This window comes from Lissotriton helveticus, chromosome 1_2 (genome assembly GCF_964261635.1).
Source record: "Lissotriton helveticus chromosome 1_2, aLisHel1.1, whole genome shotgun sequence".
Lineage (NCBI taxonomy): Eukaryota > Metazoa > Chordata > Amphibia > Caudata > Salamandridae > Lissotriton > Lissotriton helveticus.
The window spans coordinates 408,508,245-408,535,909 of NC_136058.1; the positions used below are offsets into that span (position 1 = coordinate 408,508,245).

The 27,665-nt window shown below is 46.4% G+C and overlaps 1 protein-coding gene across 1 annotated transcript in view; it reads left to right on the forward strand.

Annotated features, from left to right (window-relative positions):
* LOC144807980 (uncharacterized) overlaps positions 1-26,616 on the forward strand; it is a 42,467-nt gene extending 15,851 nt beyond the window's left edge. Inside the window, exon 2 of the mRNA XM_078673561.1 lies at positions 23,679-26,616. Coding sequence (XP_078529687.1) covers positions 24,395-25,393 — 999 coding nt within the window. The 5' untranslated portion in view covers positions 23,679-24,394 and the 3' untranslated portion in view covers positions 25,394-26,616. The remainder of the gene's footprint in view (positions 1-23,678) is intronic.
* The last annotated feature ends 1,049 nt before the right edge of the window (positions 26,617-27,665 follow it).

Consider the following 27,665-nt stretch of genomic DNA (forward strand, 5'->3'; position numbering starts at 1 on the left):
CACATCTTGGTCTTCACCAGGCCCTGATCACATCCTCATCCTCACTAGACTCTGGCTCACATCCAGGTCCTCACCAGACTCCGGCTCACATCCTTGTACTCACAAGGCCCCGGCTCACGTCCTGGCCCTCATCTGGGCCTTGACTGTAGGGTGCGACTTGATTCCAGCGGTGCAGCGAGCACGGGAACCCACATCTGGGCACACCTGGCATATTTATGAATAAGCAAAATGATGGGTGTAATGTTTGAGTTCATCTCTGCCACTTGTAATTACTCTGGGACACATCCCAGCCCAACCTTCTTGCTCTTGTCCTCCGTTGCACCCCAGCCTGCAGCCAATCAGAGTGTTTTAGACGACATTACTTCCAGATGTCTGCTCCAGTAGTCACAGCAGTTCTAACTCTAAGGATCGGCCTGTCTCTTAGAGACATTATGTATGTGGGTGGGGAGGTGGGGGCTCTGATCTGATTAGATCTATCAGAAGCCTTTGACACCATCTCCCACTCCACTTTACTACAGAGATTGCAGATGGTGGGTCTTTGGGGAAAGTGCCTGCTTGGTTTTTATCCTTTTTGAAAGATCTAACCCAAGCGGTGGCATCAGCTAATTTCAGATCAACCCCTAAGACAATTCCCCCTCCCCCCGGCTGGTTTTGAGCCCCAATCGTTTCAATCTTTACATGGCCCACTTGGCCTGCCTGATCAAGTCATTCGATATCACCTCTACTCGATGATACACAGATCATTAGATTAGAAGAAAATACAACTGATCGAGTCATTTGATAATCGATATCACATCTACTCGATGATACACAAATCATTAGATTAGAAGAAAATACGCCTGATGGAGCCATTCAATATCACCTCTACTCAAATGTAGACAAATCATTGGTTTAGAATTAAATACAGATAAAATGCTCACTAATTTCAGGAGCTGCCGCCAGGAAGTCGCTGATTGGATGAGCTCAAACTCTTTGGCGCTAAACAGTGGAAAAACGGAAATAGTGGTATTTGGGACCGGAGCCTCATGGCACAAGGGCGGCGGCCGGTGTCTTTGGGAGCTCTGTCCACCCCATTCCATCAGGTCAGCAAACTGGAAGTTTGGGTGGACTTACATCTGTCCGTTAAAATCACCTGCTCTACAGGCTTTAGACTGCTGAAAGTTATTAGAAAAATACTTCCATTATCCCTGCTTTATCTAGGAGGGATCTGGTACAGGTTCTGATTCTATCGAGAATGGATTCCTGCATCACTTTATACGTAGGCATATCTGAATATCACCTACATAGATTGTTGCTGCTACAAAGACAGCAGTTGGGCTTGTTCCGAGGTTAATAAAATCAAGGTCGATCTCCAACAAACTGGTCAAATTGCAACCGCTTCCTGTCCTGAAAAGATGTCAATATAAAGCACTTTATGTCATAAACGCTGTACAATCAGGGGGTTCATTCTTATATGTCCTCGCCTTTTGCCTGGTATCAGCTGGCTGAGGGGTGAGATCCCATCATGCTTTGCGGCGTAAAGTCTCTAAGTTTATAAAAATCAGTATAGATGGCTGCTCTCTGCCTGTGGTGACTGCAGGTACCTGGAATGGAATGCCCTCCCACCTGCCCTGTGCACCCAAGAAAACATGAGTTCTTTCAGGAAACAAATCAAACCCTTTCTGTTCATGTTCAGGGGCTGTGGGATTTTGATACTTATGTGCTTATACTATCGCCAGGACACTTCTTTCCCGAACTAGTTATTCAGTGCTATATTAATTGGCTCTCACATCCAGTCATAAGCCATCGATCTCTGAGCAACAGATCGTTGCAGCTATAGACACCCTAGGAGGAGGAAAGGCTCCGGGATCTGAAGGTCAGGTGTAGAATTTTACAAAGCTTAGAAATAAATTCCTGCCTGAGGTGATGCGACTCAGCTATCCCTCCTACGAGAGAGAATTGTCTCCCCGTTACAGTTGGGATTTGTCCCACATAAACAACAGCGGTTCATCTACGGAGGGTATTCGCAGTGCTGCATCGGGAAAACACACACATGAAGGCTGATGATGCCGATAAGGGGTTTGACTCCCTGGAACAGTCTTCTATGATTGAGACGTTTAGGCGCCTTGGTATGTCAGGGAGTTTGAGATCACGTAGGAAGCTGCTGGACACACAGCCTATGGCCTGAGTTTACGTAAATGGGCTCAACTCAGATGCCATTCAGATCCCCTGGGGCACTGGGCGGGGACGCCCTCTGTTATCTGTTCTATATACCAGGAACAAACCCGTAGGTCCGTGAACTCCAGGGAGGCATACCATAACCATACTTAGCTGACACCTTTGAGACACTGAAATCAAGAAGAAAACACATCTTTATAAATTGACAGGTTTATAGTCACGGTGGCCAGGCCGGGAGGTGCGTTGAGAGTTGAGAAGGTCAGACGACGGAACTTCAGAGTTCAATTGTTCGAAATCCTTGAAGTTAGAGGTTTTCTGGACAGGTCCGCTATCCTCTGGAGATCTGGTCTTTATTGAAGAGTAGAAATTAAAATATCCTCTTGGAATCAAAAGTATCACCAAGTGGTTATAGCCACCATTCAATCCACTCTACTCAATCACATCTACACAAGATCCTTTTAATTATATATATATACCACCAAGAAATTCCAAATAATAGCTTTAACATAGAAAAATACAACTAATGTTATTTCCTTTGTACGTAAAAAGGAGATTATGTCTGTGACTCCCTATAAACAGTTCTAATTTTAATCCCCCAGTACAAATATAATGTGGCGCACTAAAACACTTCAGATAAATATACATGAGGTACTGGCATCAGTGTGGGTTTAATGTGCTGAGAAGTTTGATACCAAACTTCCCAGGTTTCAGTGTAGCCATTATGGTGTTGTGGAGTTCGTAGTGACATACTCCCAGCACCATATACTCTTAATGGCAGGACTGTACTTACATTGCCCAAGAATGGACTTGGGCACTATAGGGGTACAGGGCTCATTCACCTGTACCCTCACCACTGGCATAGTGAACCCAGCTGGAGGGGTGGCTGATCTAGGCCAGGGCCGTGGGTTGTAGGCATATCTCACATGGATGTGGGCCATGTTGACTCTTCACTTTGTTCTGCATCAAAACACGCAGCCTGCAAAGGCAGTGTGTGTGTGTGTGTGTAGAGGTACAGGGCCTCTAAGGGTGGCACAATAAGTGCTGCAGCCCTTAGAGGCCTTCTCTGGTCACAGTGCCCTGGTACCTGTGATACCATTTACCAGGGGCTGGCCTGTGGCCAGATAGGCCAATTGGGTTAGTTTTGGGAAAAGAACACAGGCCCTGGGAACGGATTGTTTTCATAGATAAACTTCTCCTCAAATTTGGCCATGAATAGCATGGCCAGCTCTGGGGAAGAAGGACATCCCATCGCTGTCCCTTTGATTTCCTCTCCATGGGCAGCTCGCTGGTGTGACAGTGTCTCCATGAAGACATGTTAAGATGTCTGCCCCAGTAGTCATGGCGGAAGGTTGAGTAGTCGCAGTGGAAGGATCTCCTTCTTGTGTCTGAGGTGCTTGTGTTATCGCAGAAGTGCAACAATGGTAGAGTCAGCAGTGGTTGTCTGCTTCTTCCCCTCTGCGGTCTCCAAATCATTTCTTTTGTATTTAGCAGTTGACACTGGCAAGTGAGATACCAATAGAATGTACAGAGTTCCCCAAAAGAAAGGTAATAGATAAAGGGAGTGACTCTCTCACTGAAAGTTGTTTAGTAGTGTGGCCTCCTCGGCGTGCTGGGTCCGGTTTGCAACCCCTGGGGCTCCTGGGGACTGCTGGCTGGACTGCATAAGGCGGGTTGGACTCATTGGCTACCCTTGGGGTCTTGTAATCACAAGGACTCTGTATTGCAGTTTACTGCTGGACCCTTCGGCGTTCCTTTGGGTCTTACAACCTAAAGGACTATGTAACACTGTTTTTACCCTCCACCAATACTAAAAACAACCCCCCCCCTCTCATTCAGGTAACTACCTAACAGCTCAGGCCCCACAAGGACAGTCTGTGGGGACCATCTACCAGGGATTAGGGGTAAGAAAATTTCTTTGACTAGTGTTACACCCTGGTGATCTTTCAATCCCTCTCTCCCCCATTGAATTGCTAATGGCTCGCTTTTCTAGAAATTACACTACCCCTTGGCTGTGAAACACAAATGAGTGACAAGCATGGAGTGTAACACATTATGTATATTGAATTAATGTATTCGTATCTTTGATGACACATGACACACATGGTGTACCACCCCCCCTTGTTTTTTTCTCTCTCTCACTCTCACTGTGTATAGGTGTGAGCCTTTGAGCCATACCACTCACTGGATAATTATTCCATGTGCGAAGTCCTGACCTTTAATTCCCATTGGATGGTGCCAGGAATGATTTAGTCCTTCTTTTCTTCTCCTCTCCCATATAGGGCGGGAACCCACGCAGGACTCCTTCCTGCCTTGGTACATCCACCACGCAGGTTGTATGCGAAACTTCTTTCAAATTGTTAGAATTTTCTTTCTAGTTGATGAGCATATTTAGGTCCTGAAGAATTGCCTCAGAGGCATGAAACATGTTGACCACACCATAGGCGAGGGTTGAACGAGGCCAAATCACCTTACCTTTGTGCTTCGGTACCCCTCCCTTCACCAATTTTAACTAGGCAGTGAGCCACAGGAATAAAGTAATCTGTAGTGGACTCTACTGACCTCTTTTAACCTTCCATTCACGCTCACTACTTCACCTTTTAGGCCCCTAACACGCACGCATCTATTGGCCAGGAACAAAAGAACTCCACCAAAGAGTAGCACTCTGTGCTACCCGTCAGGCATTGCACCGCCAGCCTGTCGCTGGAGCAGGCGGCCAATGATGATACAATACAATCATCAGGTAGGATGACAACAGTCGTCCAGCCTTTTAGTTGTGTGAGGCATCCTTAGTTCCGTTAAGGGATTACCTTTATTCCCTGCTACACTACTAAACAACTTTCAGTGAGAGAGTCACTCCCTTTATCTATTACCTTTCTTTTGGGGAACTCTGTACATTCTATTGGTATCTAGTTTAGTAGGACACGTACATTGGACCCCGGTAAATATTGTCCTTAACCTGTCCCTCCTTGTTGTTTGAAAGAACTGGCAAGTGAGACCCAACCTCTACACAGACTTGCTCAGTCAGGGAGACTGGGGGACCCTAGGCGCTTCACTTCTCGGCACTCTGCCACATTTCCTCTGTTCCTTCTGGCCCGTTCCTCACAACGGGCTCTGCTGCTGGTCCTCCTCAAAGGACAGGCAGACTTCTGCCGGACAAGGCTGTCTCCTCTTCCCTCTCATCAGACAGGCAGCTCACAAGGCCACTGCCCGGGGCACTAGTTTCATCCCGGAAGACTTGCAGAAACCAGGCAATGTGCCCTCGCCTATGTGGGAGTCACTATGAGTGCTACCTATCTTGAAACAGCAGCTCTTCGTGTCGGGCAGTAAAGAACTTCAGTTACAACAAAGCCCATAGGATTGCGACCCACTTTTCTGTGTTATTTTTAGACCCTGAATGCTTCTTCCCTGTCTGGGTTTACTGGTTTCCCTGGTTGTATTTCATCATCCATTTTCTTCTGCAGCACAAACAAGGACTTTGTGCAGGGTGATTGCTGCTCACAGCAGGTGGTGATGATGCTGCCTCCATGTGGGAATACTTACAACATAGCTGTTTCACCTATATCTTTGTTTGCTGCATCTTGTTTTTTACATTTGACTTGTAAAGCGCTCTGACACTCGCAAGGGTCTTGTTCGCGCTATATAAAACCCTCACAATAAATAAATAAATAAACATGAGCACAGTAACAATGAACATTCTAAAAGGCGGTCCTACTCCTGACTCAATCCCTCCACCCTTGTGTCCAAAGTTACACCCTTCTCGTCTGGATTGCGGACAATGTTGCCCATCTTGTGCCATGTTAGATTATGGGCAATCGAACATGGATGCGACTGGTAACAACATACATACACATGTGTACACAATATAGAGCCCTGCTACCTTATATTATAAATACACATCTCGAAATTCAAACAGGGATGCCAATGCAGGGTATGGTCATGACTCGTGAATGGAACTTTACTCAATGCCCTGTAAGCATCGCGGCCACCCTCTGACAAGTAAAATGGCCAGTTCAGCTGGTGACCTCTAAGAACATGGTATGCTGCCACCACTATTCACTGTAGGTGGCGAGGGACACAGACTGTAGTCTTTGCCCCACCAACAGTGTTCTTTTAGAGTCCTTCTACGTCCCCAGAGCCAGGCTCGGGGCCTTAGGGTCAATTTTGGGCCTAGTCATGCAGTGTGCACACAGAATCTTCTCTGCTGAGGCCAAAATAAAATCAGGATACCAGAGTCACTTGCAGTTCCGTCTCTCAAGGCAAGGGTGCATGGGCTTTGGCCGAGGTGGGGGAAAGGGTGACCAAGCAGGGCTCAGCCAGTCTATATTGTTGTCTTCCCCATAAACAGTTGGCCTCTGATATTTACATTTATTTATTTTAGCCTTCATTTGTAAAATCACAATATACTGCAGCAGAACTTTGAGCTGGACGAGGGTCCTACCAATCAGCGCAGAGTGGGAGGAATTGTAATATAATATACACATCTAAAATGAAGAGAAAATGCAAGTTAAACTATTCTGTGGTCAATTGCTTAGTGTTATGATTTCTGATGTCTTCGTCTCAAACTGGGGGGTCGCTAATTTGAATCCTGGTTGGTGCACTAGGGAATAGTGACTTGTATATTTACAGTGCTAGGACGACCCAGCCTGTGAAAGACAGCACTTTGAATAGGAAAGCCAATGGTTTAAAGAAAGAATTAAACAACATATATAATACGCTACACAAATTATGGGATGGGCTGTAGAGAGTATAGGAACAGTCGAGCATATTTTGCAAAAAGAGAAAACATGTAAATGCTTATCGTGATATCATATGTTACATTTTTAATAACCACAATCATACTGTAGCTAGTGTTAACCTTTTTTTTAGGTTTCCATGAAAATACTGCATTCCAGAAGTACTGGTAACAACCTCACCGTAATCTTAAAAATAATTACTCTTTGTCACCGGGAACCTCCAGGTTTGTCGCGCCCTGGGGTGGTCTGCTCCATTGCCTGCACTCATCTAGTGCAGCTCGGTGATGCCAGCACAACTGTAACTGTCTGGAGGGCACACACAGCTCAGCTATACAAGTCCTGCTTGTTTGGTCCTGGGTGGCAGGTGCTGCTGGTCAGCAAGGATCCCGAAGTGAGTGTCCACATGCCAGTTTGTGGATCATGTTCACAACCAAACCCAACCGTATCAGCATACTACGAATCTTTGGCCCCACCACACAAGCAAACTGACCCAGGAGTTACAAATTAGCCATGACGGCTCCGGGCCATTGCTTACATTGATGGCCCCACCCAGGTCTCTGGCCCTCTGGACAGCTATCTAAACAAAGGACATGCCCTTTTGAGAAGCTGGTAACCCCTGTGCTTCTTCGAACAGTTCTTTTATCGTGGCGCTCCATTTTACGCGTGAAACTCTCACGCCAGTGGCCTCCTCAACATGGTGCGATGTTTGGGTGACATTCGTTCCGCGAAGTCCTGAAGTGTGTATAAAGCACGAGCCCGAAACCCATCGATCTTTATCTTTCAGGATCAACACCTAACGAGAAGAACAAACGCAGAACTCAAATGTTTTGATAGACCAATGTCATAGTCACAGTTTGATGCGCTGTAGTCGTTCACCTGTATTAGCAGGTCTTTTATAATTAGGCGTTATGTGGTCACTATTAATAAGAGTTTATTGTCCGCCATTGCGGATACACTGTCTACCTTGATACTTCTGCTTTTCGTTAACCTTTGCGTCGTTCAAAAAGTACCACTAACCTTTATAAGACAAGTTGGTAAGCTTTATAATGTTATCTATCCGTTGTCGCTTTATCTCCTTCTTGTAAAATATGCCAACCTAGCTTGAAAAAAGTACATTTTGTTGGGAGAATAGCTATTGTTGCCGGTGATTTCTTTTATTGCAGCACAGCAATGACTCTATTCTTAATCGAAAAAGGTTTTCTGGTTTTTCATCCGTTTTCCCCTCCCATTGATCCCACCTTTTTTTCGATTCTTATTCTTTACTGTTACCTATCTAGAGCTTTTTTCCCTTCATATTCCTCGATTTTCTTGTTATGTTGTGGTTGGATTACTGGCATTTTCATTCCAGTAGGCCGGCCATTTTTCTTAGTTTTTTCTTTGCTTTTCTTTTCTTTTCCCATTTTTTTCTTTACATATGTTTCTGTTTCTTTCTCTTTTTTTATGCTGGTCTTTTTTATGTTGGTTTTATTGTGTTTACTTTTTTCGTGTTCCTTTCTACTTTATTGGTCGCACTCACTTGCATTGCCCTCGTCCTCTTTCTATTTTTACACTGGGTACGTAGATAATGGTTCAACGCCCTGCGTTCACTAGTTCCAGACGCTTTTTCAGTTTTTCAGTTTTGCGGTGACCGGTTCTTACTCTCACTTGACTGCACTTGCGGTAAGATCGCCCAACTTTGCAACACCTTTGAGCCTTCTCCATATCACGCGCTGCGGATGGTTTCTGTTTGCACGCTTTTTTGCATTTTACATGTTGCCACTCTTTGAATCTTGTCCCGTATTTAAGCACGATCTGTTCAATATAACCGCAGCGTATTTCTTTCTTATAGCGTCTGTTTATCATTCTAATCACTACACGTTTGTTTTCCGGTATTACATATCCCATTCCGACCTCACGTTTAATTTCTCTGCGATTCCACCTCTATGACGGTCTCTTTTACCCTAACACATTTGACTGCATGTTTAAGGTCTGCACATTTCAGGAATTGATGTACCAACTTTTTTCAGCACTTCACGGGCATTTATAAAACTTTGGTTCTCTTTCCATTCCTAGATGGTCCACACCAGCCTATTTCACATTGATGACCATTTGGTCTTGTTTATTGCGATGCTCAGTCCTGTACACCGTTTAGCATCTCAGATTTTACTTTGCTTTTCTCTTAGAATATTCGCCCTGACGAAGAGCAGTTCGCTCAAAATGCATTGGGGACGCATGTGCATTTGAATTACTGCATTACTTGCTATGGATATCTGTTACCATGATGGATACAAGTTTGCACTTGGATAATATATCCTACTTATTCAACATATGAAGTTAATATGAATTGAATACCTGTCTACAATTAAAATTAATCGCTTAATGAACTGACCCACTTACTATCTTGATTACTTCCGAATACGGCGAGCCTATCGCATTTGGTGAACTAGAGGTTTTACTTTACACTGCGTAAGGTGATTCTATTGGCATCTATTCTTAATCGAACATTGATTATGCAAACAGTATTGATTTAATTCCAGAGTGTCGTTTGCACCATTAAGGCGATAAATAATACGTTGACCTCATATTTGAGATGGATCGTTTATCCTAACAGAGTCCTGTCCTTTGTCGTTGTTTTCTAGTAAGCAGCCTAGGCTCTAGAGGGTCATACGGGCTCTCCCCCTCCTGTTGCTTCGACAGTGTTTGCCTTTAGAGATGCTGATAGGGAGTGTGGAGACCTGCAGTTAAGCAGCTCTGAAGGAGTGAATGGAATCCATGCTGGTGGTATGTGCTGGGAACGTGCCGTTCATGTTTATTTCTTCCATCCAGGCTTCTTCAAGGTGAATACATTGTCAGATCAGTGGACAGAGGCACAGAAAGAGTAGGATTTGCCTACTTCTAAACAGTTTAAGTCTGATGAATGCAGAACTACTTTTCCAAAGGTTATTACTTGGCCATGTTACATTCTTGTGAATAGTCCATGAGAGTAGGTTCTCTGTACCCCCACCCCCCCCAGGCAATGTCTATGTGGTAATTAAGCTCTCGTGTCATCTAAGTGGTAGGCTAAGTGTAAGATTTATTCACCACTCACCCAACTTCACCAGGAACGAAAATGGAATGGAATGGAATGGAAGAGCATTTATAGAGCGCATGGCTACACGGAGGCCTCCCAGCGCTAAGTCACCGACACAGGGGGCCAGGGCACTAGGGAAAGAGCAAGGACTTTAATTGCTTCCAGAAAGCCATGTGGTCTTGAGTTACGTGTAGATGGAGAGGTAGGGAGTTCCAGAGTCTAGAGGCATTTTATGAGGAAAGTCTGCCAACGCTCCTGGATCTCTTGATCCTCGGGGTCTCTGCCAGATACAGGTCATCTGAACTGAGGTTCCGACTAGCTTCATAAGGGTGGATCATAGTGGAGATTTTGGGAGGGCTGAGTCCTTGCAATGCTTTATGTACGAGGCACAAGGCCTTAAACCTGATCTGCTCTTGGACCAGGAGCCAGTGGATGGTGCGGAGGACAGGTCTGGCCGAAAGCATGTTGGAAGTCCCTGTCAACAGCCTTGCTGCGCTATTTTGCACAGTTTGAAGTTTCCTGACTGCGGAGATGGGAGCACCTAAGTACAGTGCATTCCATAGTCCAATCTGGAGAGTATTAGGGATTGGACCATTACTTTCTTTGCTATCGGGGAAGGAGAGGTAGAACCTTTCGCTCCATTCTCAGGAGGCCATAGCACAGGGCTGCTGTTTTCCTGGCTTGGGTCCTGAGGCTGAGATCCTGGTTCAAGGCTCTTAATTTCTGATTTTGGTGCAGGGGCTGGACCCATGCAAGAAGGCCACATCAGACTGGGGTTAAAACTGATATGGTTACCCAAGATCATAATCTCCGTTTTTCCCCCATTAAGTTTGAGCTGAGACTGATCCATCCAGTTTGAGATGTCGCTCAAGCAGGAATGGAGGGTATGGGTTTCCTGGACGGGTTGATTAAGCCCTACCACCAGCTGAGTGTCATCAGCGTAGGTGACTATGCGAATATCATGTGGGTCTACTATGTCTGCTAGCGGGGACATTTAAACATTGAAAAGGGTTGGGCTGAGCGAAGAGCCCTGAGGCACCCCACACTGAAGGAATGTAGGCTGGGAAATAGCATTTTCTTCAAAGACCTGATAGGTTCTACCCTTTAGGAAGGAGGCTAGCCATTGAAGCGCCGTGCCATCCACTCCTATGTTCCTGAGTAGCTGGATCATAATCGAGTGATTTACTGTGTCAAAAGCGGCTCTCAGTAACTGCCGGGAACACTCTGGCAACGCATCAACAACAACATTCCAGGAGCCGCTGGAAGGAACCCGCATCACCAGAGTCTGGGTCCATTTTTAAAAGCAGTTTTACTTACAACTTTAGGATGGTTGTAAATACCCCCGATCCTGGACATAAATGGGGGGAGAGGCATACATTTACTTAGTGATTCCCAAGCGCACTATTTCACAAATTGGTAGGTCAGGGTTAAACACAGAGTCTCCTGGTTGCAGAGTTTCTTAGTGCTGTAAGCCACACGTGGGGTGGCAGAGATTGTGAGGGAGCAGCTGAGGGACTACAATCCCAGGATAAGGACCTGTATAGTGGCCCTGTCGAGAAGTAACATTTGGTGTCTATTTCCAGCATCTTTAGGTAAAGTGATAAAGCTGGGATTAGATGGAATGTCTAATAGTGGTGGTGCGCACACACACCAGTGAATTGCCCACCTCGTTAAGGGTTGTGTCAAGGTTTTTTTTCGCCAACATTTGCTAGATGTATTGAGCATATTTATAAGTGCCTTCCCACCAATATTTTCATCTAAGAAGGTTGAGACCTTTTCTTTTGGTCGTGGAGCAAAAGCTGCTTGTTGTAGGGGACTACCGTCCCGACAACCAGTCCATGACACGACTAACTAGAGTAGTCAGTTTCCAGTAACGTGTCCCTGAACACCTACTAGCTCTTCCTTCTATGTTTGTGTTCTGAGCCCCTCTTCTCCCCTCAGACCCACCAAGGATGTTTGGTCTGTGTGTAAAGGCGCTTTCGTGTACTGGATTCATGTGAGGTGCAGAGCCCATTTCAGGTGTCTCCCTTGTATCTACGTTGCCTCTAAAGTTGTGTGCTGTTTCATAACGTTAGTGACAATCTGCATTCTCTCCTCTCACTGCATGCCCGTCACTGCTTTTTAGAGTCACTCCAAATTCTTTGTAAAGCAGATGACCCTTGAAGGGACGATTATAATCTCTCTGACACCACTTGGTACGTAATATCCCACACCTGGCCAAAAAAAACCTGACTCTGCATGATTTACTATATGGTAAATACTTCCTTGAAATATTGGTCATTTTGCCCATGCTTCAGTCCATATGAAACTAGTCTTTGTCCTCCCACCCTCTTGACCTCAATGTTCCCTGGATCCCGCCAGCTATTACATGCTCACCTGTCAAGAGAACTTACAAACAGAATAGAAGTTTTCCTGCTGGTGGACACTGAACACTTTCTGTTAGTACCTCCACTGGGTGCAACCCCATTGGTGCCTGTCCTGTGTTACTGAATTGTTTCCATCAGATTCTCCTCGTGCCTGGTCTGTGTTATTGCATTGTTTGCATCAGATTCACCTGCTAGCTAGCATGTGTTATTGCATTGTTTGCTCTAATCTAGTGCCTGGCCTGTGTAATTGCATTGTTTGCATCACGTTTTCCTAGTACCCGCTCTGTGTTATTGCATTGTATGCGCTGCTTTTGGTATGTCATTATTCTAATAGTTGCAGCTTTTCTAACAAACATGGCACCTTTTATCCCAATCAAGGGCACTCTTCCTGCAGTAGCAATCTACTTCCTATTTATGTAGCAACAGACAGCACAACATGTCTGCCAGAGATGCTGTAGAGTCAGAAACAGTACATAGGTAAGTAGGTATGATGGAAAACAAACTATTGAGTAAGATTTTAAAGGAAGAAACTGCTGTGATAGACGGCAAAACATCCATGTCGAAACAGCAGCAGTAGGACAGTGGTACATGGAATGATAATGGTAGATTTATTTACACGCCTGTGCGGTGCGTGTCACTTATTGTTCTTTTCTTCCACTCATGAGATGGTTTTACAAGGCAGGCATCTCTGAGCTCACTGAGTGTGAAGCCTCCACAAATCTCAGAGAAGGTTGAAAGATCTGAGTCTTGATCCTGGCAGATGGACGGGTGATCCCTGAGGGAGTGTAGTTGGTCTGTGTGCCTATCTTTATCCACAGAATTTTCAAGATGAAAATTGAAGTCACCGAGTAGAGTGAAATCAAGGGAATTGGGTTTAATGTCCTTGAGCTGATTGTCACTATTTAAGAAGGCTGTCCTAGGGTCTGGGGGTCGGTAAATAAGTACCCGTTGAAGGAGTAATGATTGGAAAACGGAATTTTAAATGCAAGGGCTTCATAATCAGATGCGGCCGGTGATGTCTTAAAGGAGGCATTGAGGTTGTCCCTGTAAATGATTGTTAACCCACCGCCCCTTTCAACAAATGAACAAGTCTGAAATTTGAAACAATAGGAACAATTAGATCTGGGTCGGATTAAGCATCTGCCCAGGTCTCAGGGATGAAAACAAAATCCAGTGCACAAGTTCCTAGAAAGTCAGCAAAATAGGATGCACTCTCTGTTAGAGAACATGCATTAATAAACATGCCTCTGATTTCCCTCTGAGGAGTGGGTAACTGAAGACATGCGGTGTAGGAGAGCTAAGTGCGACAATCCTGGAGGTACTGTGAGTGAGCTTACAATCTAGGCAACTAGTCTCGCCGATAATATCATTCAGAATCAAAGTAGGGCCTAAACAAGTCTTACCTAAAGGTTTAAAAGTGAGCAGCTCAGCCCGTGAGTAGCTGATATGAACAGCCGGATGGGGGGTGAAACCAACAGAAGAGCCGGCGCTAAGCACAGTCTTAAGCGTGTACGGGTTTGGAGGAGCTTGCCTTAGGCGCAACTTCGGTGCGCCCTAGATATGTCTATGTAGCACAACCTCCAAGGGAGGGGTGCCGGAGAGGCATGTATGAAACTAAAGTACTACTCATCACAATATTAGCAAGTTTAAAAGATAATGTGAGGGCAAAATATAAACCTAATTAGGGTCCAGCAACCCATGCGACCTTCACACGCTCCCTGGTGAAGTATCAGCTACTAGTAACAGAGACAAAGAAAAGAAATGGTGTCAAACGCTAACAACACATAAAACAAAAGTCATTACAATCCACCATTTCCGTGTGGCGGCAGGGGAGCCAGTTACATCCCAAAACTACATGCTTGTGTAATACAGGGAAATCAAAAAAACTGCACAAGGGTCTGCTGGGAGAAGCCCTGCCTGGAAGGAAGATCTACACAAGGCACAGCTGACAGAAGCCCTTGCATCAAAGGAAGATCTGCACAGAGCACAGCTGACAGAAGTCCATCCTGGAAGTAAGATATGCACAACGCGCAGCTGACAGAAGCCCTGCCTGAAAGGAAGATCTGCACAAGGCACAGCTGACAGAAGCCCTTGCATCAAAGGAAGATCTGCACGAGGCGCAGCTGACAAAAGTCCTGCCTGGAAGGAAGATATGCACAACGCGCAGCTGACAGAAGCCCTTGCATCAAAGGAAGATCTGCACGAGGCGCAGGTGACAGAAGCCCTGCCTGGAAGGAAGATATGCACAACGCGCAGCTGACAGAAGCCCTGCCTGAAAGGAAGATCTGCACAAGGTGCGGCTGACAGAAGTCCTGCCTGGGAGGAAGATCTGCACATGGCACAGCTGACAGAAGTCACAACCTGGAAGGAAGATCTGCACAAGGCGCAGCTGACAGAAGCCCTTGCATCAAAGGAAGATCTGCACGAGGCGCAGCTGACAGAAGCCCTGCCTGAAAGGAAGATATGCACAACGCGCAGCTGACAGAAGCCCTTGCATCAAAGGAAGATCTGCACAAGGCACCGCTGACAGAAGTCCTGCCTGGAAGGAAGATCTGCACACGGCACAGCTGACAGAAGTCCTGCCTGGCAGGAAGATCATGGCACAGCTGACAGAAGACCCTGCCTGGAAGGAAGATCTGCACAAGGCGCAGCTGACAGAAGCCCTTGCATCAAAGGAAGATCTGCACAAGGCACCGCTGACAGAAGTCCAGCTTAGAAAGGAAGATCTGAACAAGGCACAGCTATCAGAATTCTTGCCTGGAAGGAAGATCTGAACAAGGCGCGGCTGACAGAAGTCCTGCCTGGCGGTGACCTCAAAGCAGTGAGAGAACCACAAACCACAAGATCCTTCAAGCCCAGCTAGCCACACTGGACACAATGTACACCAAAGGCCTGATTTAGATTTCAGCAGATGGTTTATTCCATCACAAATGTGACAGGTACCCTGCCCGCCCAATAAAAAGTGTATTACATCCTGTGGCAATTATAATAAGGCAGACTGGATATCTGTCACATTTTGATTAGGCCTTGGTGTAGTTCGCAGAGTTTTAGTCCGCTGAACTCCACGAAGTGCCAGGGAAACCCCGCCGCACTCTGCGGACTTACGCTAGTGGCAGAGTTTCTAAGTTGCGCTGCTCTCACAAATTTTTTGTGCCAGGAGTTTTTCCCGCAATGTAAAATCAGCACGAACGGCACTACGCGTTGCGCCAGAGAGCGCTGATACTTTCTGCTGCTCGAATTGACATTCTAATCAAGTGCAGCTTCATCAACGAGAATGGCAGATTGGTACACTCGAGTGGTCACGACCTGCCACGACTTCCCGCAATGAGAAATCTCGCCAGGAGGAGGTCTAGCCCGTTATATTTTCTCACAAGTGCTCATCACGTCACCATTGACGAACCGCTTGAGAAAAAAAACTCCGTTCTGCATCACTTTGTGGAGTTTTTTGGAACGGAGTGGGCAAAACGTTGCAAGGTCTGCCGGAAGAGCATAATTCTTCAACCACCCCTAGTTTTGAGGCAATAATCTGTTGGACAAATTCCTAACTAGGCCCTATGTCTGCAATTAGTGTTGTAGAAGAAGTGAGATCCATGGCCTTCAATCAATCAATCAGTCAATCAATCAGTCATTTGTAAAGCGCACTGCCTACCCGCAAGGGTCTCAAGGCGCTGGGGGGGGGAGGCTGCTACTTATCAAACAGCCAGGTCTTGAGTATCCTTCTGAAGGTGAGCAGGTCTTGGGTCTGTCGTAGGCTCAGTGGGAGGGTGTTCCATGTCTTGGCGGCGAGGTGGGAGAAGGATCTCCCGCTGGTGGTTGTTCTTTAGATGCGCGGGGCAGTGGCAAGTGAGAGGTCGGCAGAGCGTAGCTGGCGGTTGGGGATGTAGAAGGAAAGTCATCTGTTGAGGTAGGCTGGGCCGGTCTTGTGGAGTGCCTTGTGTGCATGGATGAGGAGCTTGAAGGATATCGTCTTGTTGATGGGGAGCCAGTACAGGTTTCTTAGGTGGGGGATGATGCAGTCATAGTTTCGAAGATCAGTCGTGCCGAGGCGTTTTGGATGCGTGGCAGTCATTTGATGAGCTTGGTTGGGGCTCCCGCGTAGAGGGCGTTTCCGTAGTCGAGTCTGCTGCTGATGAGGGCCTGGGTGACTGTCTTTCTTGTATCTGTCGGGATCCATCTGTAGATGGTGTTGAAGCAGGAGGAGGAGACGGAGTTGAATTGCTAGGTCATTGAGAGCGTTGAGTCCAGGATGATTCCCAGGTTACGTGCGTGGTCGGTGGGTGTCAGGGCTGCCCCCAGTGCCGTCCGCCACCAGGAGTCATCCCAGTCTGAAGGGTTTGCGCCGAGGATGAGGAGCTCTGTCTTTTCTGAGTTCAGCTTCAGATGGCTGATCTTCATCCAGTCTGCGACGGCCTTCATTCCTTCGTGGAGGTTGGTTTTGGCGAGATGGGGGTCCTTGGTGAGGGAGAGGATCAGTTGAGTGTCTTCGGTGTAGGAGATTATGTTGAGGTCGTGCTGTCGGGCTAAGGGTGTGAGCGGGGCCATGTAAATGTTGAACAGCGTTGGGCTGAGGGAGGATCCCTGGGGTACGCCGCAGATGATCTCGGAGGCTACGGATCGGAATGGGGGGAGGCGGACGCTCTGGGTTCTGCCGGAGAGGAAGGAGGAGGTCCATTCCAGAGCCTTGTCTCGAATCCCTGCAGCGTGGAGGCATGCGCTTAGTGTGCAGTGGCAGACGGTGTCGAAGGCGGCAGAGAGGTCTAGGAGGATGAGTGCTGCGGTCTCACCATTATCCAGCAGGGTCCTGATGTCGTCGGTGTCGGCGATGAGGGCGGTCTCGTGCTGTGTTGCTGCGGAACCCTGACTTGGAAGGGTCCAGGATTCTGTTTTCTTCGAGGTTTCGGGTTAGCTGTCCGTTGACGATCTTCTCGATGACCTTGGCCGGGAACGGGAGCAGAGAGATGGGCCTGAAGTTCTTGAGGTCTCTTAGGTCTGCCTTAAGTTTTTTGAATAGGGCGTTGATCTCAGCGTGTTTCCAGCTCTCTGGGAAGGTCGCGGTCTTGAGGGAGAGATTGATGACGTTGCGCAGGTGGGGTGCGATGGAACTGCTTGCTTTGTTGAAGACGTGGTGCGAGATTGGGTCTGATGGAGAGCCGCAGTGGATTATGCTCATGGTCTTGATGGCGTCATCGATGCTCACGTTTGCCCACGCTAGCAGGGGATTGTGGTCGATTGTGTGCGGAGAGTCTGTTGTGATGCTGTCTGTTTGGGCTGTCTGGGTGTTGAAGCTGTAGTGGATGTTCGCTATCTTGCGGTGGAAGAAAGTGGTGAGGGAGTCGCACAGGGCTTGCGACAGTGGGATGGCTTTGGTGTTGGAGTTTGGGTTGGAGATTTCCTTCACGATGTTGAAAAGCTACTCGCTGTTGTGTGCATTGTTGTTGAAGCGGTCTTTGAAGGAGGTCCTCTTGGCAGCCCTGATGAGGTGGTGGTGGTTGCGGATGGCGTACTTTTGTGCAGGCTGGCTGTCCGGAGTCTGTTCACTGTGCCATTTCTTCTCTAGTTTCCGGCAAGCTTGCTTGGAGGCTAGGAGTTCCTGGGGTGAACCAGCTGGCCCTCTTGCTGGTGTCTCTGTGGGGAGGTTTCTTCAGCGGGGCAAGGGGGTTGGCACAGTTGTCGATCCAGCATCTGAGGCTGTGGGCAGCGTCGTCGTTGTCAGAGGGTTTGGTGGGTGGGCTGAGAGCGAGGTTTGCACATAGTTGGTCTTCGGTGATTTTGCTACAGCAGCGGTGGAGAATCTGTTGGGTGCTGTGGTGTGTGGTGGGTTTCTGGAAGGTGAAGTGGATGCAGCGGTGGTCGGTCCAGAGGAGTTCGGTGGTGTGGTTGAAGGAGACGTGCAGGCTTGAGGAGAAGACGGGGTCGAGCGTGTGTCCGGCGGAGTGGGTGGGCGTTGTGACGAGTTGACTCAGTCCGAGGTTGGCGAGGTTGTCGATCATTGTTGCGGAGATGCTGTTGTTCTCAAGGTGAAAGTTCAGGTCTGCGAGGAGGATGTAGTCTCTGGAGGTCAGGGCATGCGGGCTGATGAAGTCGGCGATGGAGTCGCTGAACTAGGGGCAGGGTCCGGGGGGTCGGTAGATGAGGGTGCCTCTGAGGGTGGAGTTGGGGTCTGTGCGGATCTCGAAATGCAAGTGTTCGTGGTGCTGAGAGTATTGTTGGTGCTAGTCGAGACCCTTATGCTGTTCTTGTGGACGATGTGATTCTTCCTACGACTCCGTTGGTGCGGTCTCTGCCGGTGATTTTGTAGCCGTTTGGGAAGGCTATGGCGATATCGGGTGCAGAGGAGTCGTTCATCCAAGTCTCTGTCAGGAAGGTGACGTCCGGGGATGATGTGTCGAGCAGGTCCCAGAGCTCGACGGCGTGTTTGCAGGTGTTCAGTAGTATGCATCGGAGGTGGTTGAGGTCTTTCTTGGCCGGTGGTTAGTCAGCGCTGAGACTGGTGAAGCTGTAGTTCCGGTAGGTGAAGGACCATGTGTGCGTTTTGGGGCGGCCTTGAAACAGGTGTGAGTCCGTCCAATGTTGTGCAGAATGCTGGCATCATAGTGGCGGCATTCCTCATGGCAGGTGCGGGAACCAGGGGTTCTGGCGCTGCGGACAAGTGCAGACGGGCTTGCCTTAGGCGCACCCGCATATATGGGGAGGTGGGATGGAGGAGCAGCTGGGAGGTGGGAGGCGGGGGCAGCGAATGGGCAGGGGGGCGGGACCGCAGGTGACACAGCCGAGGAGCGGTGCGGGCCGACAAGGGAACAGAAGGCAAAAGGGCACAAAAATAGAGGGGCAACGAATGGAACAGAAGGCAAAAATGTGCACAGTGTTACAGGGGCAACGAGGGAGCAGAAAGCAAAAAAGGGCACAGGGATACAGGGGCAGCTAAGGAACAAAAGGCAAAAACGGGCAGAGATAGGGGGCAGCGAGGGGGACAGAAGGAAAACCGGGCAGAGAGACACAGGGACAGTGAGGGGAACAGAGGGAAGAAACAAGTACAGAACAAGTACAGGCAGCTGGGGAGGACAGAGAGCAGCACAGAGAACAGCAGTTACAGGCACAACAATGACAATAAGGCAATACAGGCAATACAGTAAATACAATATATAGCGGAAGAAGAACAAACCTACAGCCTACCACTGGCCTCCAGGGATGAGGTGCAGGTGGTAGCCTGCAGGTGGAGGAGGGCCTCGAACTTCCTCAGCAGCGGCAGCTGGGGCAGGGACACACAGGCGGTGTTGTGCGGAGGGGAAGAGACCTACCTGGTATGGTCAAGGGTCACTCTCCTCACCGCGCAGCGGCCGGCATATGTGGGGAGGTGGGAGGGAGGAGCAGCTGGGAGGCGGGGGCACCGAATGGGCAGTCAAGGGGCGGGGCCGCAGGGGATGCAGCTGCGGATGACAAAGGGAACAGAAGGCAAAAGGGCACAAAAATAGAGGGGCAACGAGTGGAACAGAAGGGAAAAGGGCACAGAAATACAGGGGCAACAAATGGAACAGAAGGCAAAAACGGGCACAGTGTTACAGGGACATCGAGGGAACAGAAAGCAACAAGCATTTGCAATGCAATGGTCTTGGCATTATTAAAGGTAGAGCTATTGGCATTGCTCATGATATATTTTTTTTTAAATCATAAATAAATGGCATTGTCATTTACATTGCCAATAGGCAGGTCCAGGGGCACCTAAGTCTTCCTTTCTCCCTCGTAGTGCGACTGGGTGGTAGCTGCCCAATAAAAAGGCACGTTATATGGCGGAAGAGATTGCTTTCATGGAACCTTTACGCCACGCATCTTCCACCTCATCACCAGGGCAGTGTAAGTGTTTGACAGCCTGGCGAGCAGCAGAGTACCTGGTTCGTAAATATGGAAAGAAAACTCCGGCCAGCAAAGATCACTGCCAGGGAGTTCAAGCAGAAAATAAACAGAGACAGAGAAAGTGCAGACTTGTTTGACAACCCCAAGAGGAAAATGCAACTTCTGAGGTAGCATGGCAAGGAAGGGTGTGGACAACCTTCTGCACATACACACAGAGAGGTAGCTGTGTGTACGGGTGCAGTGCGGGGAAGGGTTAAGAGGTGGCAAACACGCAGCGGCCGGTTTTCATTTCCTGGATCCACTTTACTGCTGATGGTGCAAAGCAACTCTTTTCGGTTTGACTAAAAAATAGCCTGGCCTGCAGATTCAGGGAGCTGCCGGTGATGGGGTGGTCTTGCCCTTACCTGTTCTTGGTGTCTGCAGTTGATGGCGGCTGCGCTGCTCTCCTGCTCCTCCCGGTGCAGCTCCAGTGGCGCTTCCACGTCCAGCTACTCAACGTGGCATCCAAGGCCCAGCCCCCGCCGCACAGTCGCCGCGGACCAAAGACAGCGATGAAGGACTAACTTATCAAACATCACGGCCATAATGTAATGGTTGTTACCTGTGTGGTATGTACGTTATGGTTATTACATACATACCACATGGTAGGTCAGCGGTCTTGCCTGTACCCACAGCCACGGCCAGGTTGTACCCACTATATTACTGATAAGACCGGTATTTCGATGGTAAGGTAAACAAAAAACGATGAGAAACACAACAACGACAATAGTTTATCAATGTAAAACACAAAGTAGTTTCCTAATGGAAATAATATTCTAAGGCACAAAATATGAGAAATAATCACAACACTCTTTTCAACACTGCAATACAGCCGTAAGGCGAGAACATTTTGTATCCCAGCAACTGCAGCTTGTGATAACAGTTGTACGGCAGATATTGCGGCCATGTTGCGATGGTACTGCTTTGCCCGTCTCTCTGAACAGAAGGTGGCATTTTCTGTCTTTATTTATGTGTGTTTTTATATAGCGCAGACTTTACCCGAAGGTGTCAGAGCGCTTCACAATAGGAACAGAACTGATACATAAGAACAGTACAAGTGAACAAATTACAAAAGCAAACGTTACATTACATGAGGCAAAAGTGACACAACCACGTTTCTCCGAAGCGAGGCAGAAATGCCTCGGAGAAAGCAGGGTCATTTTTTGGATTGAGGGGCGTGTTTACGTTCTCTCCTCTTCCCATTGGCTGGAAGGTAAAATTCCAGCCATTGGAAAGAGGAGAGAAAGTAAATAGAAAGAAACAAAAAAAAACACCCCTCAATCCGAAAAAGACAGGGCTTGAACCGAGTGACGCCTCTCTCCTCCAATGGCTGGCCTCCGTGTAGGAAGCCAGCCAATGGAGAAGAGGGGCAGGTTCAAGCCCCTTTACTAAAAAACATTAAATCTTCGGGGCTCCGCCCACACTGCTTACAGCAGTGCGACGGAGTCCTCCACCTAAAAACGGGCACAGGGTTACAGGGGCAGCTAAGGAACAAAAGGCAAAAACGGGCAGAGAAACACGGGGGCAGCGAGGGGGACAGAAGGAAAACCAGGCAGGGACACACAGGGACAGCGAGGGGAACAGAGGGAAGAAACGGTCACAGAACAAGTACAGACAGCGGGGGAGGACAGAGAGCAGCACAGAGAACAGCAGTCACAGGCCTTGAGACTATCAGGCCGTTATCAGACTTCTGATGAACCCCACAGAGTGAGTGTGCAGCCAGAGGGCAGTAGAGGGTCCGAAGGACAGGAAATTAGGTAAACTTGAATATGAGAAATATGGAAAGGTAGAAATGCCGCATCACCTGTGGATAACTGAGACCTACTCCCACTCTTCCAAATGCCCATCCAGTCACAAAGTGGCATCCTGGGCCCCAAACGGACAACATCATACCTGATGCCATGTAATGGTGGAAAAGGGGGAAAAAGAGTAATATGCACGCATCTGCTGCGGGGATATGTCAGGTAAATTATTGGTTGTGATGGGTTCTCTATAAGTACTAAATGACTGATATTGTTGAATATTATATTATATGAATCAACATTTGTTTGACCTATCTGCGCTCATAATGTAAAGGATGGTCCTTACAGTTAACTCCTTGTTCTGCTTTACACAAAAGCCCCGGAAGTAGCTGCATCTTACACAACTTTAGCTTCTTTAGGAAGAACTAAAGACTTGCTTATTAAAGTTGTCTTTCAGGGCTAGAACCAGGTGCTGTAAGCTTCACCAGTTTCAGGGAGATGAACAGATGTTATGGCGATAGGAAACCCCCCTCAACCCACAATAATGTTCCAATCTTCCAGGCTAGAGGAAACCAGAAATGCTTGAACCAAGGAGCTGTTGAAAGTGTCAAAGGTGGCTTATGAACAGCGAGGTAAAGAAAGGAGTTGGCATTTGAGGTGATCTTAAGTGAATAGGAAAGGAGAAGAAGTGTGTGAATGGAGTTACTTTTGTTGTATGCTTCGTGAAAAGTTACTGGACATTTTGCAGCCCAGCCTGATCCATCTCTTTTTCTAAAACCTATTGTTGTTTAAATGAAATCTTGACCATGTGCGTCTATCTTAAGCTATACCTCTAGCACTTGGGTGCTCCGTGAGCGCTCTTACTTTGCTAAGTTACTCTGTGAACACTGCTAAATCTCCTCCTTGTCAGACATTATTAAGATGTCATCTGATCAACAACACTTTTAGTTAAATATCTGTGTATGATGAAATAGTCCTTGCTAAGTTTTAAAGGCGGTAAAGAAGAAGGGGGAGATTTACTAACATTTTGTGCTGTGTTTTGTCACAAAAGTGGCGCAAAACAGTGCAAAATCCCTTTTTCCTAATTTACTTTCAAGCAAATAACGTAAAATGTATGTGAATCAGCGCATAGCACTGTGTCGCATTACTTTGCACCATGGGGGCCTGTTAAGGATGGTGCATGGGTGTTCCCGTGCAACCACCCAAGGTTTCTCACGCTAAACCCAATTTACCAAATACAGTAGATTGGGTTTAGCGTGAGAAAACTGCATCCTGCAAGGAAGGAGAAATGCTTTAATTTCTCCTTCCTTTTCTGACTTTGCATGCGTGCTGCACTGTGCAACACGTATACAAAATGGGAAACGATTTCCCTTGTGTCTAGGCATAGTAATTTGTACAGGAAGGGTGTCTTTCCTGTACAAAACCTATGCTGGACTCACACACACACACACGCTAGCGCTCTGGTGCTAAGGTGTGTGCATGGCGCAGGGCCGCTGTAATCAGTGCCGGCGCAAGGGAAAGGGAAGGTGAGAGTCATATCTTTGAAAATATGGTGCTCTCCTGCTCTCTCCCTGTCGCGCAACGCAGCGCAGCCCCATGGAGGAGGGGGTGGGGCTGCGCTGCATTGCGTGGAGATTTGGTAAATCTCCCCCGAAATGTATTTTACAACCAGTTAAACATTGTGAATTCTCATTCCATTATGTTTCAATTTATTAATGTTAAATATCTTTACATCCAACAGAAAACAAGCCTTGACTGTATGAAATGACATCAATAATGAAGCGAATGCTGTAAATCTTCAATAATAGTAGAAATATTGAGCTAGAGTATTCAGCAAAACATCAGCGCAGTCGGCGACAGAGGAACCTGCACACAAACTGACAGATCCCAGATGAAGCATCAAGGGCAGTTCAGTGATTGTAAGAGACTGAGCTGTGCACCTCCACGCCAGAAGACGAAGAAATGACCTTAGGAAAATTAAGGCAACAACAATAAGAAACCGCCTCCTGTATAAACAAGTGTCAAATACCAACTTTGATCATGGGATCTGTTTGGTGAGATTACCGCAGTGCTCTGTTTTATAATATGATGACAAGCCATCATTCCGTGCTCTAGGTAAATTGTAAACTCTTTCTGGCCAAACCACAGTAACCAGAGAAGAGCACAACAGAGCGGAGCCAGACAACTAACGGGTAAAGGAAAGAGGAGTTCTTATATCTTCAATACAACAGACTGTCCTGATTTGTACCGGCCAGAAGGAAGATACATCTTTACCCGCAAGCGTGCATTGCCATAATCCAATCTAAAGGCACAATCGGCTACAAAGACACCTTCTACGTATTAGGAGTGTAGCAAATATTTGGTGGCTTATGCATTTTATTATTAAAACATAAATCAAACGTGTAAAATAACGCACACATATAAAGTGTGTAAAAAAACACAAGTGCGTTATCAGCCATGTTGGCCCATCAGGAAATGCAGTCATGGGATGTAGACAAATATATACCCGACCCACAGACATTAACAAAGAAAGAAGAATCATACACATGCAGTGAGAGCTTTAGTTTGTCATCACTACTCAAGCTTAATAGGCACACGAACACAGGACAAAAACCTTTCAAGTGCAGTGAATGTGTCAAGAGTTTTAGTAGGTTATCAGAACTACAAAGACACCAGCGAACACACACAGGGGAAAAGCCATTCAAGTGCAATGAATGTGTGAAATGCTTTAGTCAGTTATCAAACCTCCAAAATCATCAGCGAACACACACAGGGGAAAAACAATTCAAGTGCAGTGAATGTGTAAAGAGCTTTAGTCAGTTATCAAGCCTTCAAAGACATCAGCGAACACACACAGGGGAAAAGCCATTCAAGTGCAGTGAATGTTTGAAGAGCTTTAGTCGGTTATCACAACTTCAGAGTCATCAGCGAACACACACAGGGGAAAAGCCATTCAAGTGCAGTGAATGTGTAAAGAACTTTAGTCACTTATCAAACCTCCAAAATCATCAGCGAACACACACAGGGGAAAAACCATTCAAGTGCAGTGACTGTGTAAAGAGCTTTAGTCAGTTATCAAACCTTCAAATACATCAGCGAACACACACGGGGGAAAAGCCATTCAAGTGCAGTGAATGTGTAAAGAGCTTTAGTCGGTTATCACAACTTCAGAGTCATCAGCGAACACACACAGGGGAAAAGCCATTCAAGTGCAGTGAATGTGTAAAGAACTTTAGTCACTTATCAAACCTCCAAAATCATCAGCGAACACACACAGGGGAAAAACCATTCAAGTGCAGTGAATGTGCAAAGTACTTTAGTGAGTTATCAAGTCTTCGAAGACATCAGCGAACACACACAGGGGAAAAGCCATTCAAGTGCAATGAATGTGGGAAGAGCTTTAGTCGATTATCAGAGCTACAAAGTCATCATCGAACACACAGGGAGAAAACATAGAATTGCGCTGAAAGTGTGAAGGGCTTTTGATAGAAGACCCGACTAGCAGTAAAGAAGAAAAACAGATACCAGTATTTGCAGAGTAATAAAAGTGTTTGTTTCCAGAGATTGTTCACTTCCGTACACAAAGCAAAGCAACATGATGCACCAGGATACACAGTGGGAAGCGAGCACAATGTGGATTAAAAGAAAAGAAACATTCTTGATTTTTATTTGATGAAGAAGAGATACAAATAAAAAAGTTCAATCACACCTGATCACACTTCCTGTAAAAGCAACACTGAACAATACAGGGACTAACCACTGTATGTTCACCTATCTTGTAGGATTAGTGATAAAATCTATAAACCCAACACACCCAAAGTAGGCATGTTGTCAGGGCTCTGGAGATGGAAACTTCATTGGTAAAATGTATGTATTACTATTAACAAATGCCACTGTAGTATATGTAATGAACTCAAATGAAGCAGAGGTGTTCAAGAAATAACCTATTTTTAGATATAACAGAGCATATACCTTGTTTTTAAGTAATTTTTGCTGCATCTTTTACACACTGTTTTTGGTTGATGGATCAGCTCGTGTCTCAGGTCTTATAACTAAGTGTGACCCATGGCTCCTCTCCGACTTGGCTCTCCCTATTCATTTTCTGCTGTGCCAAACTCAACTTTTTACCAGAATTGAGCCACTGTTAGCAGCAGACTCTATTTGAAGAATGTGGTGAAATAGCGAAATTCCACATCAAAAGCATATATGTACCAGGACAATCTGTTGCACGCCGAGCAAATCGTCTTCCACACTGATTGTCCTTTGTCCTGAAATATTCCTCAGGATTTGTCATATGAATGCCAGAAGTGGCAGTGAGATTCATGAAGCTAAAGCTAACAGGAGTGTGTGGGAGATAGAGAGGGGGAGAGATACAGAGAGCGAGAGAGACAAAGAAAGGCGGTGAAAAAGAAAAAGAAATGGAAGGAGGGGGAGCAGGTGATTTGTACTCACCTAAAAATAGAAGAAGCAGCCGAAAACTTGTCAATGTGTGACATCACCATAGAAACGGGCTGAATACCTGTGAATTTATATAATTATTTTTAATATCTATAGACCCATGTCATGTAATAAACAGGGAAAATAAGGAAAATAGTGAAGGAGCCCATTATCATATGCAAATCACAATGATGTCACAAGTAGTGACATCACAAGAAGATAATTTTCACATGAAAGATCGACGGCCTGCTTTAAAAACAAAAAACAAGAAACATAAAATATTGTAAAAAGAAGTTTTTGGTATCAAGTTTTATACATCATGTGTTTTCCCACTATCAGTTTGTAACTAAACTCGAAAATGACTGAAAGTGTAAATATTTTTAAACAGATATGTGGAACTTGTAAATTACATTTTTAAACAGTTTTCAGCTAATAAATCAAAAATTCTTTTAATTTGTGTTTGTTTCCTGACGTTCTTTATCCAGCCCCTAAGCCCCAAAGTGTTTCACATTTATAGTGTATTAAGCGATAGAGGGGCTGATTTCTCTGTTCCTCTCTTGCGCCACTCACAGAAATAAATAAAGGGAACACTGCTACTGGGACAGACAGTTACAAACACTCTGAGGCCTGTGTCTGCAGATGCAAGAAACAAAGTAACAATTCCAAGTTGCAGGCTAAAGAGCTAGGTGGAACTGTGGCCCTTTTCTAGATAATAGTGGCTACTGTCAAACTGTGGCTACCCCCGACTTGTGCCGTGCTAAAAAAGCAATAGTGAATTTGAGTAACTTACGATGAATTGAAATGAGAGGAAGAGAAGAAGAGAGCGAGGTGCAGGATGTATTAAAGAAAATGAAAAAAAAGAGACACAAGACTTTACCCTGTTTGTGTACAAGCATTTTACGTAAACAAGTTGTGCTGTGCGTACTAAACAGGCTGTCACCCCCCTTTGCATGTAAATGAGCTTCTGTAATCAGATACCCCAGGCTCCCATCTCTTCTAGAGCGGATTATAATGTGAGCACTGTAAGGTGATCACAAACAAGGGCTCTACTGAGAAATAATTGGCTTCCAGGTCTCACAGCTGTGGTTATGTAGTTCATTATTAGTTAATTTACTTTAATGTGCAGCAATTCTCCAAGTTACTTTTTTTCAGTATATCGCTTTATATCGCTCTTTGTGCTCCATCAGTTAAACGTGAGGTTCGATGTAGGATTTGTTGTTAGTGTTCCTAGACCATGTCCCAATCCCTTTGTCCTCGATTTGTCGGCATGTGTTTTGTCCACACACTGGTC